This window comes from Propithecus coquereli, unplaced genomic scaffold, assembly GCF_000956105.1.
Source record: "Propithecus coquereli isolate 6110/MARCELLA unplaced genomic scaffold, Pcoq_1.0 Scaffold156, whole genome shotgun sequence".
Taxonomy (NCBI): Eukaryota; Metazoa; Chordata; class Mammalia; order Primates; family Indriidae; genus Propithecus; species Propithecus coquereli.
The window spans coordinates 4882627-4898402 of record NW_012140080.1 but is presented as its reverse complement, the minus strand read 5'-3'; the positions used below and the strand labels follow the sequence as shown (position 1 = coordinate 4898402).

The 15776-nt window shown below is 42.8% G+C and overlaps 1 protein-coding gene across 4 annotated transcripts in view; it reads right to left on the bottom strand.

Moving 5' to 3' along the window:
• Nucleotides 1-15776, bottom strand: part of LOC105807372 (cyclic AMP-responsive element-binding protein 5) — a 381115-nt gene that overhangs the window by 222449 nt on the left and 142890 nt on the right. For all 4 annotated transcript variants that reach the window (XM_012640747.1, XM_012640749.1, XM_012640748.1 and 1 more), the window contains one exon: nucleotides 12571-12743. In XM_012640747.1, coding sequence (XP_012496201.1) covers nucleotides 12571-12743 — 173 coding nt within the window. The remainder of the gene's footprint in view (nucleotides 1-12570; nucleotides 12744-15776) is intronic.

Here is a 15776-nt window from a genome sequence, read left to right as displayed (position 1 = left end):
GAGTTTACAGTGAGCTATGATTACGCCACTGCACTCAGAGTGAAACTCTGTCTCAAAAAAAAAAAAAAAAAAAAAAAAAGTCTTTTTTCAATGCCTAGAACAGGAGAGGAGATTCTTGTTGCTCACCCTGTCCCGGGACCACATCTGTGACAAGGTGTGTACCAAGTTGCCTCCATCCCTGCCTGACCGACAGGGCATTTATTACCCAGACAGGATGCTCCCCCTCCCCACTCCTGGCACGGTCACCCTGGTCTTCCTTAACCCTGTCTGGGAATCGCAGTTGGCTTTCGGATGAAGGGCAGACTGGGGATCCGCAGGAACAAGGCTGACGTTCGCTCCATTGTGTTGGGTCTGAGATGGCAACCGGAGGCTCTTGGGTTTTTGCTGCCTTCTTCTGATTCGGCAGTTTTTAGGAGACTCCTGAGGAGTCTGATCCGCAGCTTGAGCTACAAACAACAGCTAAGGGAGGAAGAGGTTAAGGGGAGCAGAGAGACACCCTGCACTCGAGGGCGTGTGCGATTCTCTTTAAGTGCCCGCAGGCCTCTGCCTGTGACTGTGGGACAGGCCTTGGCAAGGAGCCAACGAAGTCTATGGGAAAAATAACGTCTGGAAGAATGTCTTGTCATGCTCTTTTTTTTTCTTTAATGGCTTGGTGAACCTTTTTGCCAGGCACAGCTTCTGTGGTGAGCACCCTTACGGTTAAACAACGTCTGGCCACGCTTTCCCTGGCATCCTCAAAGAGGATTTGGGGATCTAAGGAAGGAGAAATAACTATCCAGGCCACAGTTATTTGAAAATGCTAGAGCAAAGGAAAGGGAAGCAATAGAGAATCTGGAATCTGGGGACGTTGTGTGCAAGAAGGCTAAACGAACCAGGAAAAACTAAAGTGAAAGTTGCCAGTGTTCTGACCCCTAAATAGGCTTGCAGCTTTTCCACCGGGTGTTTACACATCGTTCTGCGCTTTCCCTCCCAGACCATTTCAAACCTAGCCTCGAAATGAAGGCCCATCTGATTATTTATTTTTCTGTTTTTAATGAAAGGAACACAGCGGCATGAAAAGAACGAACTTTCATCCCCAGACCTGAGAAAAGCCAAGAATTCAGACATCCATCCAATCAAAAAAGCGTCCCGAGTGCCGACGCTCATTCATGCTGGGTTTGTATCTGATGAACTTTTCATTCAATTGGAAGCTCAATGGGTATGAAACCCAATGAAGTGAACCAGGAGAAGGACGTCGTCCAAACATGTTGAAGCACTTGTGGGAGACTGCCTGGTCCTTTGTGTTCTGTGGCTCCTGTGAGAAGCCGCTGTCTCAGGCAGGCTCCAAACTGCCAACTCGATGAAGCAAATAATAATTATTCCTAATGGCAATAATAATTATGGAATGCAGTGGACCCAATAGAAGGTTGGTTGTCTGTGGCTTCAGGTGGGGCAGCCAAAGTTTCACACACTCTTTTTATAAAAATCTCTCTCTCTCATACACACACACGCGCACACATACACACATTTGCCGGAAGAGATCTGGACAAACTCACTCTTCTGGTTCTCTGCAAAGTGCCTGACTACAGAGCTAAATTAAATAAATAGCAGCTATCCACACAACGAGTGGGAGCGGAGGGGAGAGGATTGGGACACATCTAGTCATTGACACCACACACACACACACACACACACACACACACACACACACGCAAGTCTCTCATTTTCCTTTTAGTTAAAAGTCTTCAACTTTCTCCAATTCCACACCCAAAGTCAGAGCCAGATGACAGACATGAGTAATCTGATGTATTCCTCCTTTCTTTCTAGGGAAGAACGGAGGAGGGAGAGAGAAGAGAGAGTTAGGGTGCTGGCTGAGGGGCCCCCACCCCACTCCCTTCCAACTATAAAGCAGAATCTCCTGGTTGATTCCGAGCTTCCTGGAAGCCCCAAGCCCACGGCTAGTGCCACAGTCAGTTTCCTAGGAAGTATTCACCCTTCTCCTCATAGGCAGGGAATCACCTCCTAAGCTCACGCTCCCTCCCTCAGTCTAGGATTTGGCTGTCACCACCCTCCGAGGACGTCAGCATTAACACTTAAATCTCTCGCCATGCATGCCAATGATGTCAAGGTGTCAGAGAAATAAAAAGTAGCTTCCGCTGAAAACAGAATCTGTCGACCGAATGGTCATTTTCTAGATAATTAGGAATGGTTTCCATTTCCTAAAAATTAAGCAAAGGGACCAAGGTGAATCTATATGAGCTTTTTCTCTTTTAATCTTATTATGCTTGTCCATCACTGGGACTATTCTTTAAAAGTGGCTCTAAGGTGCTAGCGTGGTTTATTGTCATGTAAGGAGACGATCACACAGGGTATTATGAAAAACCGTGCTATGTAAAATACACAGAATACACCTGGGAAAATTCTTCAAGTGTTTTGAATAGGTTATTTGCACGTCAAAAGGCCTAAGTTACGTTCTAGTAAAGCACAATATTATGAAATGTGTGTACATATACACACAATTTTTATTTGGGTACACCTGGTCTGTAAAATTCCTCAGTCGCCTTTAACAGTAGGCAGTTTAGTTGGATTATTTTAAATTCATCCTTTCAATGTTTTAGAAAGTCTATGATTTTGGAATATGCATCTATGAAGTTGCACTTTTGTTTAGTTTTGTCATTAAAAATATACCCTGACTCAACATAGGGTTCTAGAAAGACTTTGGAGGTAGACTTGGCTTCCATCGAGTTTGTAGGTTCATCAAAACGGCCTCATTCCTGCAACCCAAACAACGCTGAAGTGGAATCTTCATTTACTTTTTCTTTAATCTAGCACGTTACTGCTTATCTCTTTTTTTTTTTTCAGACACAGTCTGGCTCTGCTGCCCGGGCTAGAGTACCATGGCGTCAGCCTCGCTCACAGCAACCTCAAACTCCTGGGCTCAAGCGATCCTCCTGCCTCAGCCTCCCGAGTAGCTGGAACTACAGGCATGTGCCACCATGCCCGGCTAATTTTTTCTATATATTTTTACCTGTCCAGCTAATTTCTCTCTATTTTTAGTAGAGACGGGATCTCGCTCTTGCTCAGGCTGGTCTCCAACTCCTGACCTAAAGTGATCCGCCCGCCTTGGCCTCCCAGAGTGCTGCGATTACAGGCATGCACCACCGTGCCCGGCCCTGCTTATCTCTTTAAGTGTGCAATTTGAGCAAGACTTTTGAGAGAAATGAGAGGCAGTGTCATGCTAAGCAGAGATCGCTGAAAGTTTGCCAAATGCTTGGCTTCCTGCCTCTGGAGTCTGAGAATCACATTGTGCATTTGACAAGTGTTCAATGGCTCAGTGACTTGGGAATGCGTATTTTTTGTTGCAGTTATCATGATTATTCATGTAGAAAATGTTTGTGAGTTCTAATGGACTGAAAATGATACATTGGAGGTCAACTGTAAAGTGCTGTGCATTTGGCTTGTGAATGACTATATCTAAACCAAGATATTATGGGTATATGATTACCCATAATCTGGTTTCACTCTTTCATTTTATAAGGTGGAAAAGTAGGGCCCAGCAAGGTCAAGAGGCCTGTTCAAAGTCCCAGAGCCTGTGAATGGTAGAGTCAGAGCCACCAGCCATGGCTCCCCATCCCTCATGGAATGGTTTCACACTGTCTCATTGAAATAGGATTCCATCTGCATATAACTGAATCTTAATATCCAGGATTTCCTTTACATCCAAATTTGAGACCAAATTGGATGTTTATGTGTTATTCTCATTCAACCAAAGGTAAAATGTCCCTAGACTTCATATAATCTTTCACTAAACCCATTAGAAAGGCTATAAAAAATGATAGTAGAGAAAATCTATTTGGTCTAACATAAATAAAAACTGTATGTGAGAGAACCTGTTGAATGAATTATCTTTTGAAACCCAAAGTGCCCAATTATATGACTATATCATACATGCGAAGGGCACCATAAGCGATCTGCAAATTCCTAGAATGTGTTTCTCTCTTAACTCTGAACCTATCAGTCAATCAGTTCAAACAAGAGTTATTTACACCTTATGAGACATGTAGTATTATGGAATATAAAGATCTAAATAATCCGAAATGTCCACTGAGACACTGCTGTGATACTTAGACATATTCAATCTTCGTAAAAGCAAAGTGCACTGCAGTTCCAAAGGACCAGCTCAGCTTTGTCAGTTCACTTCTCGTAACATGCTCAGCTTACAGAGCACTGTACACATTAATCATTTTCCCAGGTTAATACCCTTTTTGGTATTCTTCAATGAATGCTTACACTTAGTCATGGGACTCTCTCTAAACACCATACCACAAGCCCTGTGAACCTGCTAGGTGTTCATTCATGCTTCTGGCTCTGCAAACAGGAAATACTGAGCCAACCCCGATATAGGAACTTTGACAAGTACAAAAAAGTATAGTCAATTCTTGCATTTTATATTATGGGAGACTATATACTCTCGACCCCAAATAGTCAATCATTTGGCACCTTATCCAAAGCTTACCCATAGGAAGACACTACATAGTGATATAAGCTAAAGTCCTGTGTTTTAGGTCTTCCACAAAGGAAGCCCCAAATAATAATAAGGCCAGAATATAAGACAGTGGACTGCATTTTCCCACAGAGCTATGTCTGGCAGAATTGTCATCCAGGTCTCTTGCATCAGGCTTGTTTTACAGCTTTTACTGCTTTAAGTATTTTTCTAGACAGAGCTCCAAAAATAAGCCACTTTTAGGAAAATGAGAACAATTTCCTGATAAGATTAGGCCAGGTGTGGTGGTCACACCTGTAATCCCAGCACTTTGGGAGGCCAAGGCAAGAAGATCGCTTGAGCCCAGGAGTTTGAGAACAGCTTGGGCAACATAGCAAAACACTGTCTCTACAAAAAATATTTTTAATTAGTTAGGCATGGTAGCATGTGCCTGTAGACCCAGGTACTCAGGAGGCCGAGGCAGGAGAATTATTTGAGCCTGAGAGTTCGAGGTTACAGTGAGCTATGATCATGCCACTGCACTCCAGCCTGGGCGACAGAGTGAGACCTTGTCTCTTAAAAAAAAAAAAAAAAAAAATTAGTTCAAGGGAGGCAACTATACGTAGTCATGCACACAGCACTGAGCCCCCAAAGAAGCTACTTTGTCCAGTTTTCAAAATTGAATTTGTTATGAAGATCATTAGCAAAAAGAAACAAAAAACAAATTAAAAAAAGATCATTAGCAATACAGTGCTGAAAAAGACCTTGAGAATTTTCTAGTGATACCTCCCCATTTTACACATGAAGAAACTTAAACCTGGCGAAGTCAAGTTTATTTGGACCTATGGGACGTGTGCGTGGGTGGTCTGGGTTCTAGTTCTGACTCTGGCCATTATCAGTATGACCTGGGGCAAGTCACTTAACCTCTGAGCCTCACTTTACTCAACTGCAAAATGAGTGTATCAATTCTCATGTAACAGAATTGTGAACACTAAATTGGTAAATGATAAAGGAAAATGTGCCCTGTAAACAAAGCGCCTGACAAAGAGAAGAGATTGCTGTTATTCACCTAGGAGTTGTGCCTAGACATCAAGTCTCTCTGGCTTCAGATGTCAGGACCCCTCTCTTAGTGCCTCGGCCTTCTCTTCCCAGGCCCTATTCTGTTCTCTTTCTTTAGGATGTGTGAACATATCCTGGAGCTCAGATCATCTAGAGCTCCCACCAAACTTGGCTCCTGGAGGAAACTAAACCAGAGGAGAAAATAAATTTGATGCTAAAAAGAGTCAGTGAATGAGGATTTTGGAGCTGGGACTGACTTTCTTTATTAATTGGTTAACCACTTTACATGTAGATGAAGGAAATCAGGCCTCAGGAAGCTGAACACTTGGCCAACGCTACAAACCTATTAAATGGCAGAGCCTGGGCTATCCAAAATCCATGACCTCTGAACCAATACTTTTCCCCTCTGACCTGACATGGTTTTGCTCTGAGCAAGCTCTTGTTTTCCAGGCATATCTTTCCAACACGCTGCACAAAAGAACAAATGGTTAGATTTACTGTAGTCACAGACTGGATGATCGCAGCTAGTCACTGTGGCAGGAGACCATTGTCTGTGCCTTTATGTTCCAAAAATAGGGGTGAGGAAATGCACACCGAGACACTTATATGGAAGCTTCAGGAATTCTGTGAGGCAAGCTTCTGTTTGTAAGCTCCAGAAATAAAGTCCTCCTCCAACAGGAGCACACAGGCAAAGTCACCTACCCCTGCAGGAATTGGAACAAATCTGGAAGTTGCACTGCACCCAGGCAGGAGCTAGTGTCTTCCTGCAAGCTAAGAAGCTGCATGTAGAGCGACCACATGTTGGAGACAAGGGCAGTCACTTCTCTGGGTAGCTTCAGTTGTCTTGCACATGAGGGGATTTAGCTAAAAGGTCTCCCATTCTGTGCTTCCATGTGCTCAAGACATTCCCTGATTCCTCTCCTTTGAGAGGCAGGGAAATCCTGTCTATTTCTCCGGAAGGATCAAAGCAGCAGCTGGCAACTTAGCGCATGCCCGCTCTGCGGGCTGCCCTGCAGGTGCATGAACGCAGAGAAGCTTTTTACCCCATAACCAGGCGGACTGAGCATTAGCAACTCCCGTGCGCAGATGACTCTCCCAAGTCTCAGACATGCTCATGTGTCTTCCAGAGCACTGGTGTCACAGGGTCAGGAGCACGGGGAAAGCATGTGCTTTGAAGTCCAACAGACCTGCAGTCAAAACTCTGTTTATCTCACTGGCTGGGTGACTTTGGACAAGTTACTTGGGGTAGATAGCGCCTACCTCTCTGAGCTGTTGAAGAAATATAGGCAATAACATGCAAAGCTAGCTGAGTGCCTCGCACATAGTAGATGTTGCACAAATATTATCTTCATTCCTCTTCTTTAAGTATCAGCTCGCTAATCAGGGACTTTTCTAACAAAGGGCTTGAGCCATCCAGGAGTGATCTCCGATTTTCTCTCCCAAGCAGACGAGACTTGCCGTGCTCCGAGTGAGGAGCTGAGACACTAAGATGCTTGCCTAAGGAATCAGGAGGCAAGAGCCAGATTTGGAGACGAGAGCCGGGGTATTTTTCTGCTTCTTGGAACACCCAGCCATGTGCTCCCGGGTTCTGGCTCTGCCCCCTTCACCTGACCACAACACCATGTGGTGTTACAACTTTTGAATGTTAAGAAACATTATATTTCCTCAAGTATCAGTACTTAATGTTTCGTTCCACACATAAAACGCTGTGAGTGGAAGGCTGCCGGCCCCCTTGTCAGAGGTAATTTCTCAAGGCTCTGCATGGGATTTAACGGGAGCCATATGGTTAAATCTGTCAACCCTCCCAGAAAGCATCCCCCTGAAGGGCCCTCGTAAATGTTCTCGGGGCTGTGAAAGATCCAGCAACTTTCCAACAATAAAGCTATATTCATAGCCATGATATTCAGCAAAACACAAAGCAGGAAATAATGACTTCTGGTCTGAATTACTCAAAGGAGCTTCAAGTTGTCCTGGCTACAGGCTGAGGAGCAGTGACAACCTGGGACCTGCTGCCCTGTTGCCTCTAGCAGGAAGGAGGCTGGCCTGGATGTCCCCAGCATTAGCCTGTGGTGGACGTGACAGTCTTAGTCACGCTCGGTTTGGTTTGAGAAGTTTAAGAAAGCTCTTACCCATGGATTCATGCACATACACATTTACAGAGCAAGTACATTCTTAAACTGTAAGCGGCTTTGTTATTTAGGTCTTCTTTAAACAATGGCTCTCTGCGATGGCATCATTTCCCAACTTCTCTCCTTTTTTTTCCCCCAGAGCAATGATACAATTTATTAACAAATTAATTGTCAAATTTATTAAAAGTCCCATCTTGATGGAACATTGGGCAGCAACATTCAACTCACACAACAAAGCCACATGACACTCCCTGATAAAGTAGCATCCCTTCTGACATTGACAAGTTCTGAGACGTAATCAGCTTTTCTTTTAATTATCATGATTTTTGTTTGCTTGTTTGTTCTGCTTGGTCATACCCATTGAGCTACATCTGATATTCTGCCTGACACACAGTGTCAGGGATTGCAAACGGAAAAAGGATAAACAAGCACAGGAAGTGGGAGAGGAGGTACAATTTATGATGAGTTTTGGCACCTTTTTATTTTTACATAACACAAGATTTTCTTCTACAGTATTTTATATAAACTTCTGGCTAAGTAATTCGATCTCAACTGCCTAGCTACAGCCCCATGCAAATAGGGTTTGTGAACAAATGCCTAATAGCTACATATCATATGGAAATATGCATGCCAGGACTAAAATTGGTATAAAATCAGGGAGGGGTTTCATACATAAATGCCTTCATATATGAATTCTGTTGAACACGTTTCCAAGTTTCCTGATACAGCTGGCCAATTCATTATCTCAACCAGAATACTCCACATTGTATATTCTGATGTTGGACGTACAACACTTCCACTGTAAACAATTACTGTCAAATAATTCTCACCAATAATCTAACGAGCATATGCCCAATCCCCTACAAAGAATTGAACAGCAAGAAGAAAATTGGTAGACTATTTTGGCAGCGTCTCCCATAACCTGTCAGAACTCTGTACTGACATCCATTCTTGTAGAACTCTGCACTCCATATTACCTTCATTGCTCTCCTGAAGAATCACGGAGCATGAATTATCTACTATCACTTACCCCATAAAGAGAAATCAACTTCTTTGGGAAACCTGGGATCTGTTAAGACCACAGCCACCTACTCAACTGATCATTGGCTCCTACAAAAATGTCTCATGAGATAAGAGACCAAGAGACAGAGAGCAAACTTATACCACTGCTACCTACTCAACCACTATTTTTCCCAGGCTTTTCGGACTTGATCCTGAATTAATGAGCCTGTTACGTGATATCTAATAAAAATGACTGGAGTACAGATACTGTTTGGATTCTGCCACATACTTGGTTCAAGGAGGAATCGATTTCATCTCTATTTAATACATGCTTGTTTTCTGTCTCACTTGTCTTCCCCACAGCCCATGGCTCACTCTTTTTTGCATCTGGGAAACTTATCTCCTAAAATGCTACCATCAATCAGCCAAAGACACTCTTCCCGACAGGGTGTCTGCCAGTTTGATGAAGCGCAAGTAGTCACTAGTTTGGGGATGCCTCCCACACTCTCTAGAGCTGTGTGTTTTTCTAGCCTGACTAACCACACACGAGCAATTTGGGATATTTATACATAGCTCCAGTTTCTATAGAGATAATCGCACCACTTTTACAGAATTGGGCACAGGGCATGCTACAGGTCACTATGGTATGGAATGGAAGTTGCACGCTGCTTGTCTATCTACTTTTCATGTTATTTCTTTGGATTTTTGCATTTCCACTCATTTTGGTCTGCTTTGGCTTGGTGCCTGCTCAAAAACCATGAAAATCGAATGCTTACAAGGATGCCTACCCTTTGTCCCCAAAGCCTTCCCAACTGGCGCCCTCCCATTTTCTAGTCCTTTATGTCAATACCACTCCCGATACATTCAAGTCTCTAAGCTTAAATTTTACAGTGTGAAAGGAGGGAGACAGAAAAGAGAGCAAACATGGGGCTGTCTGCAGAAGCCAAGCACTGGTAGAGCAAAGGGAAGAGCAGGGACAGGAGCCAGGCGGCCCCCTCTCCCACAAAGCCCCAATCGTGAACACACCCCCTGGCCACGGCACAAGAGCACTGTGCATGGGCACAGGTGGGTCCCAGCCTCTCTGGCTGGATGCAGCTTAAGCACTGAGCCTGAATGAAGACTTTCATTGCTGTTTGCTGTTTTTGTTGGCCGGTAGCCATGGCAAACATTTGCAGGTGGCTTGGCCAGATTTTGACACTTAAATATTTGAGGTTGTGATAAAAATCAGAATATTACTACAATATGGTTCTGTGCAGCCTCAAAAAAATAAAATAAAGTAGAAAAAAAAAAGCTATCTGCAATTTCAAATGCTCATTTAAAGACACAGTCTCCAGAGGGAACTCATGTTTTAAAATAAGTACTCATTTCCTCTTTCCTGAGAGAAATAAGAGTCAACCATCCCCAAATGTTACCACCTAGAGTTTCATACTGAATCCACTGGTGAGATGGGTTGGGTTGTTTCTTGCTGAGCCCCCGAGATCATCTGGGCAAGATTTTGGATGGGTCACGTGGAGAAAAATGGAAATGACAGGAAGTGTGGTTTTGAATCAACATGGTAAGCACGACAGGGAAGAATCTCAAGAAAAGAAATAGCCTCCCCTCGAGCTTGGCAATGAGACAGAGTCCTAAAAGTGACAATTATCTCCTAGAACACCCCGGGAGAGACATACAACACCCCAGGAGCAAGGAAAAATGGGAGGTTGGGGGTTTTGGGGAGGGTATCTACACCACAGAAACACCCCCATCCATCTAGGCATGTGACACAGCCTACCAGTGTCACCCACATGTACAGTCCCAGGCCAGCTGGGTAAATTATTGACAGAGTCAGCACTCATCTTAAAATTTAGTGCTAACCCTTAAAAGACTGTTTCATAAAGACCAGCTTTGTACTAACAATGGCTGAACACTAGGGCCTCCCAGAGGGTAGTTGGTGGGGGGTGGGGGGAAGAGGGAGGCAGGAGAACTCCAGGGGAGAAGGAATGCTGTAAAACTGCTAGTAAACTTTAGCACATTTTATGTTTTTTCCCCTTGAAAGAAAAATAAAATAATTATAATTAGGTGGCCTAACTGTGAATTGTCTGCCTAAAGCCAAGCCACTAGAGTGAAGAAGTCCTTTGAGATTTAGATGCTGTCTTTAATGAATCCACCCCACCCTCTTAGCATATTATGGGTTCTTGATTTAGATGGTGGCAACATTTGCTCTCATAGTCGTTTGAGAAGAAAAGAAATCTTTAACAGATACACTTGCTAATTTAGCATTGGCTTCTTTAAACAAAGCCCAACATTCAAATGGCCAGATTTGTTTTTTATTTCTTGAATGGGAAACCAAATGTACCCATGGCAAACTCACAAAATGGTCATTACCTGCTTCTGTCACCTGCTTCTGTCATTTCTTAAGGTGGGTCTTTACGTGTCACAACAGGATAAGTTGAGAAATGTGAGAGACAAGGTGTCCCTTCTGGATCATTCTAAGGAGGAATAAACTAGTGTTGTCCTCAGCGCTCACTGTTGCTCTGGGATTCTTACAATATTAAAAACAAGGGGGAAATAATGTACTGACAAATTGTAGGGCAGCTTCTAAGTTTTTTTAAAACTACCATGTCTAATATTCAACTGAAAATCCAAACTGAATTCTGATGCATGTCCCAAACACAGTGAGCTCCCTTCTTATTTCAAATGAAGAATTCTGGGAACATAGAGCAACCAGCTCCCAGCAACCATCAATATAAATTTATCATGGCTCTTTGGCTTAAGTTACTACCTTTTCTTGCTAAGAACCCAAGTGCTCTTAAATCTTTTATCGCATCTTTACTCTTGTGAGGTAGGAAAGAACAGACACCATCCTCATTCTGGGGAAAAGGAAGCTGGGCCAGAGATTCTGCATTTCTAAGAAGCTTCCAGATAATGCCCACGTTGCTGATCCTCAGATCATACTCTGCAAAGCAAGGGGCTAGAGCGATCACATGATGCCAGGAAGTGAGAGCTCTTTCTATCCCATGGTATGGGTGGCTGGGAGTCAATACAGGATCTTTCTACCAATTTCCCCCAATGCTTCAGTATTGTCTATTTGCATAAATGAGAAGAGAGGGCTGCTTTCTTTGTTTTGTTTACTCCAGGAATGAGTATGGGCCAATGCAGAGGGAGGGGAGAGCTAATAGGCAGCATTAGCAAGGAAGAGGAGAAGGGAAGAATGACCAGAGGGAAGGAGAACTGTGGAAATACAATAGAGCCCCCTTATCTGCAGTTTTGCTTTCTACAGTTTCAACTAACCAAGGTCCAAAAATGTTAAAATATTTAATATTTTTGTTCTGGAAAATTCCAGAAATAAAAAATTCATGAGTTTTAAAATTGCATGCTGTTTTGAGTAGTGTGATGAAGTTTTGCACCATGCAGATCCATCCCCCACAAGATGCGAATCAGCCTTCTGTCCGGCACGTCCACAATGTATATGCTCCCTGCCCAGTGGTCACTTAGTAGCTATCTCAGTCATCAGATGGAAAAAACATAGTATATATAGGGTTTGGTACTATCCATGATTTCAGGCATCCATTGGGGGTCTTGGAACGGATCCCCTGTAGACAAGGGGGGACTACTGTACACAGAAGACACTCTGGTCACCATAACACTCGTAGATTTTTCCACAGTCATCTTAAAGTTCACAAATCTTGTTTGAAGAAACCATGACACAGAATGACTTGTTTCCCCACACGACTCCCCACGCAAAGTCCAGGATCGAAACAGCTTTCACCAAACAGAGACTCCCTCTCCCTTCTCCCATCAAAACCATCACTCTAAAGCTCTAGACAATATCACACCAGCCAGGAAAACCAACCAATCTGCACACCAGAAACAAGGAGAAAGTCCAGAACATTCCCTGAGCTCCGTCTGACCCAGAGGCAGCCGAGTAGGGCTCCTTACCCGATCTGGCGGTTGGTGGAAGGTGCCTGAGTGATGACAGAGCTGGACTGTGGCGACGGCATGGCTTGCTGAATCACGACGCTGGTGTCGTGGTTGGGCAGCCGGGCACTGCCGAGCTGGTGAGCTCCAGGCCCCGCCAGGGCCCCACCAACTGCATTATGCATCGAGATATTCTGCCCAGAGAAGACAGAGGAGAAAGGTCAGAGGGAGTCAATGTTTTATTCTACTCTCAAGCTCTCAAAGGCAAAAATTGGGAATCTGGTCTTGTCAACTAAATAGAGTTATGGCTTCTGGCAAGCCATGGGCCCATTCATCTTGTTATAACTCACAGCTAAGAAGAGATGAAAAATAACTACCCACCCTTACAGGAAAGCACACGGGACAATATCTTGAAGTTTACTTATCGCTCTGCTGCCATCCTGATGTGAGGTTTGCAACAGGGATGTTTAGTGCATATCTCCTCTGACTTGGTGGGATATACACCGAGTTTGAAAATGATTTCTATGGTAAGCACATAACACCGTGATTTAGTGGATAGCTGTTCTGCATCCTTCTTGCATGACAAGCACACTGGGTTATTTTTTATTTTCAATCCTACAAGAGTGGCCAGCCACGTGGAATAGTGGAATATGGAACAATGATTGAGGACCTGTTCACTTGTTGGCTGTCTTTTCCTCTAGAATACAGAATGTTTGTGTTCATGAGTCTATCTTGCAGGGCTCAGACCACAGTAGCCATTCAATAACCACACATTAATAGCATGAATAAATTAATGAGGAGACAAATGAGACATCTGAGTCACTTAGGGACTTAATGTCATGTATTTATTTCTGATGACTCGAATGGATGCTTCTTTGTTTAAAATTCAAAAAAAAAAGGTAAAATATGTAAGATAAAATGGGTTTAAAAGACAGCTATTCATAGAAAAGAAAGTCGCTTGGAAAACCAGAGGAAATTCGCACTAAGCCAGAGAGGGCTGGTCAACACAGCGGGGCTGGAAGAGAAGAAGAAATTGAGAAACCAGGAAAGAAAGCGAAAATGCAGAGCCACATGAACTAATAGGCAAGGGCAGTAAGGAGGTCCCTGTGAATAGCTAGGTGCAGCTCTTCAGCCTAGAAGGGTGGGGAAATTCCAGAGGTCAGCTGGACAATAGGCTGAGGATGGGGGGAAAATGGTGTGTCACTAGCAATTTACTAGAGAAAAAATATATATCTGTCTGCGCTTTGGTGTTAGCAAAGGAAAAATAAATGGTACCCAAGAGAACTAGAAGTTGTTCTTTGAAGTTCTTCTGCAAAGAACAGGATTTCCTGCACCATGTGCTAAATGATGGTGATAACATATATGGTATTTGGGGTGGCTGTGTCCATCACATTGCACCTTTCCCAAGTTTCTGATTTCTAAATCCTGACCACACAGTCTGTCAGGAGCCCAGATGGAAACTGGACACCTGGCTTAGACTGTGAGCCGACTGTGTTGCCGTGAGATCCCAAAGGCATGACGGGCTTATATGCGCACACAGTCCAAAGGTTCCTCTTATACACTGGAAAGGTTTCCTGGCGTGGTTGGGTAGAGTAAGATGAAAGGAAATGGTGATTTGCATTGGGGTGGCAGGGCAGGAATATACTTTAGTTCTTTTTATAGGATCTAGAGATTTAGACAATTGTACTAAAATAAAATTGTACAAAGATAACGAAAATAAAGATACTTGTGTTATCTCTTTTGAAAGTGAACCTCGAAAAACTTATTTCTCTGGGTCTTAATTAGGTAAGTAATTACAGGTATAATTTTTTCCATTGTTTAAGTCCTTAAAGACACTCAAAGTTGTTCATCTTACTTAGAGTCATCCACTCTGTCAATAATAGATCCAAGGCAATGAATGATTTTTTTTCTCTTTTTAGAATTATTTCCACTGTGCTGTGCTACCAGAGATTTTCAGTACAGTTATACGATTTAATTTTCAAGATCATATTCTTTAAATTTACAATGAAGAATACAAATGTATGAACCCTCCTTGAATTATACTGGGCATCTCTTCTCTATCACCCCCATATGTAGTCCCCAAGTCCTTCAAATTTAACCTAAGCATCTCTCATCTCTTTCTATCTTTCCATCCCTCCTTCTATCAACCTACATCCCAACTACCATCATTTCCTTTCCTGGACTAGACAGTGGTCCAGTCACATGGAGAAGCCTCCTCTGCCTCCTCCTACAGTGATGGGCACCATCTCCTTTTCCTTTATAGTACTTTTAACAAGTTTACAATTATTTTTGATTATTGTATTAATAGCTTTTTCTCCCCCGGACTGTACACCCAATGAGAGAAGGAACTAAATCTGATTTTACTCCCCATTGTGTCTCTGTTGCTTATGTCAGTGCCTGGCATATCATAGGTGCTCAATAAATATGGAGTGAATGTGTGAACTCTTAAGATACCATTCCTAGAATATTCGGTATGAGGAAATATTATCTTTTATTTCCTGGTCAGTTTTTGAGAGTGCTAATGTCCTGCCTGTTCACCTTGCAATCCGAAAGTATGCTCACCATAATAGAGTTTTAGACATTAAGGTACTTGTTCAAATATGAGCTAGAGAAATAGAAAGTATCAGAATTAAGAAGAAAACCACAAACATGGTATGTATACTGAACAGCAAAACCTTTGAAAAAAATATTAAAGAAGTCGTTGAAGAAAGATGCTGAGAGTTGAGCCTCCAATCTTCAAGCACTTTGGCTCAAATGATGGTGACAACCATTCTTTACATCTACTGTAAAAACCAAGAAAAACTGATTTGTGCTGTAGCACAAAGAACTTGGTTTGATTGCTTCAGAGTCAAGTATCTTTAATAAGAGAAAGAAGTAATCTCCAACCTCCCCCCACAAAAAGCTTAAAAATCTTTTCTGAGAATCATCAAAAAGAATAAAAATTACTATCTAGGAATGTATCTCCCACTCTTCCCCATCAATGCTTTAAAGACATCTCTTCTTCTCTGTGATCTCTACCAGAGACAGAAAAGGCTCCTGAAAGTCACATTCTAACTCTTCAATAATCTCCTCTCTCCCCTACATATAAAATCTGTAAATTCTCTAGCCTTCTTCCCTCAGATCCAGAGAGTAATTTCAAAACATTTTGGAAAAATAAACAACCCAGCAAAAGCATTATCATTTCACATTAAGAGAAAGTGATTTTTTTTTTCTTTAAGCATTACATA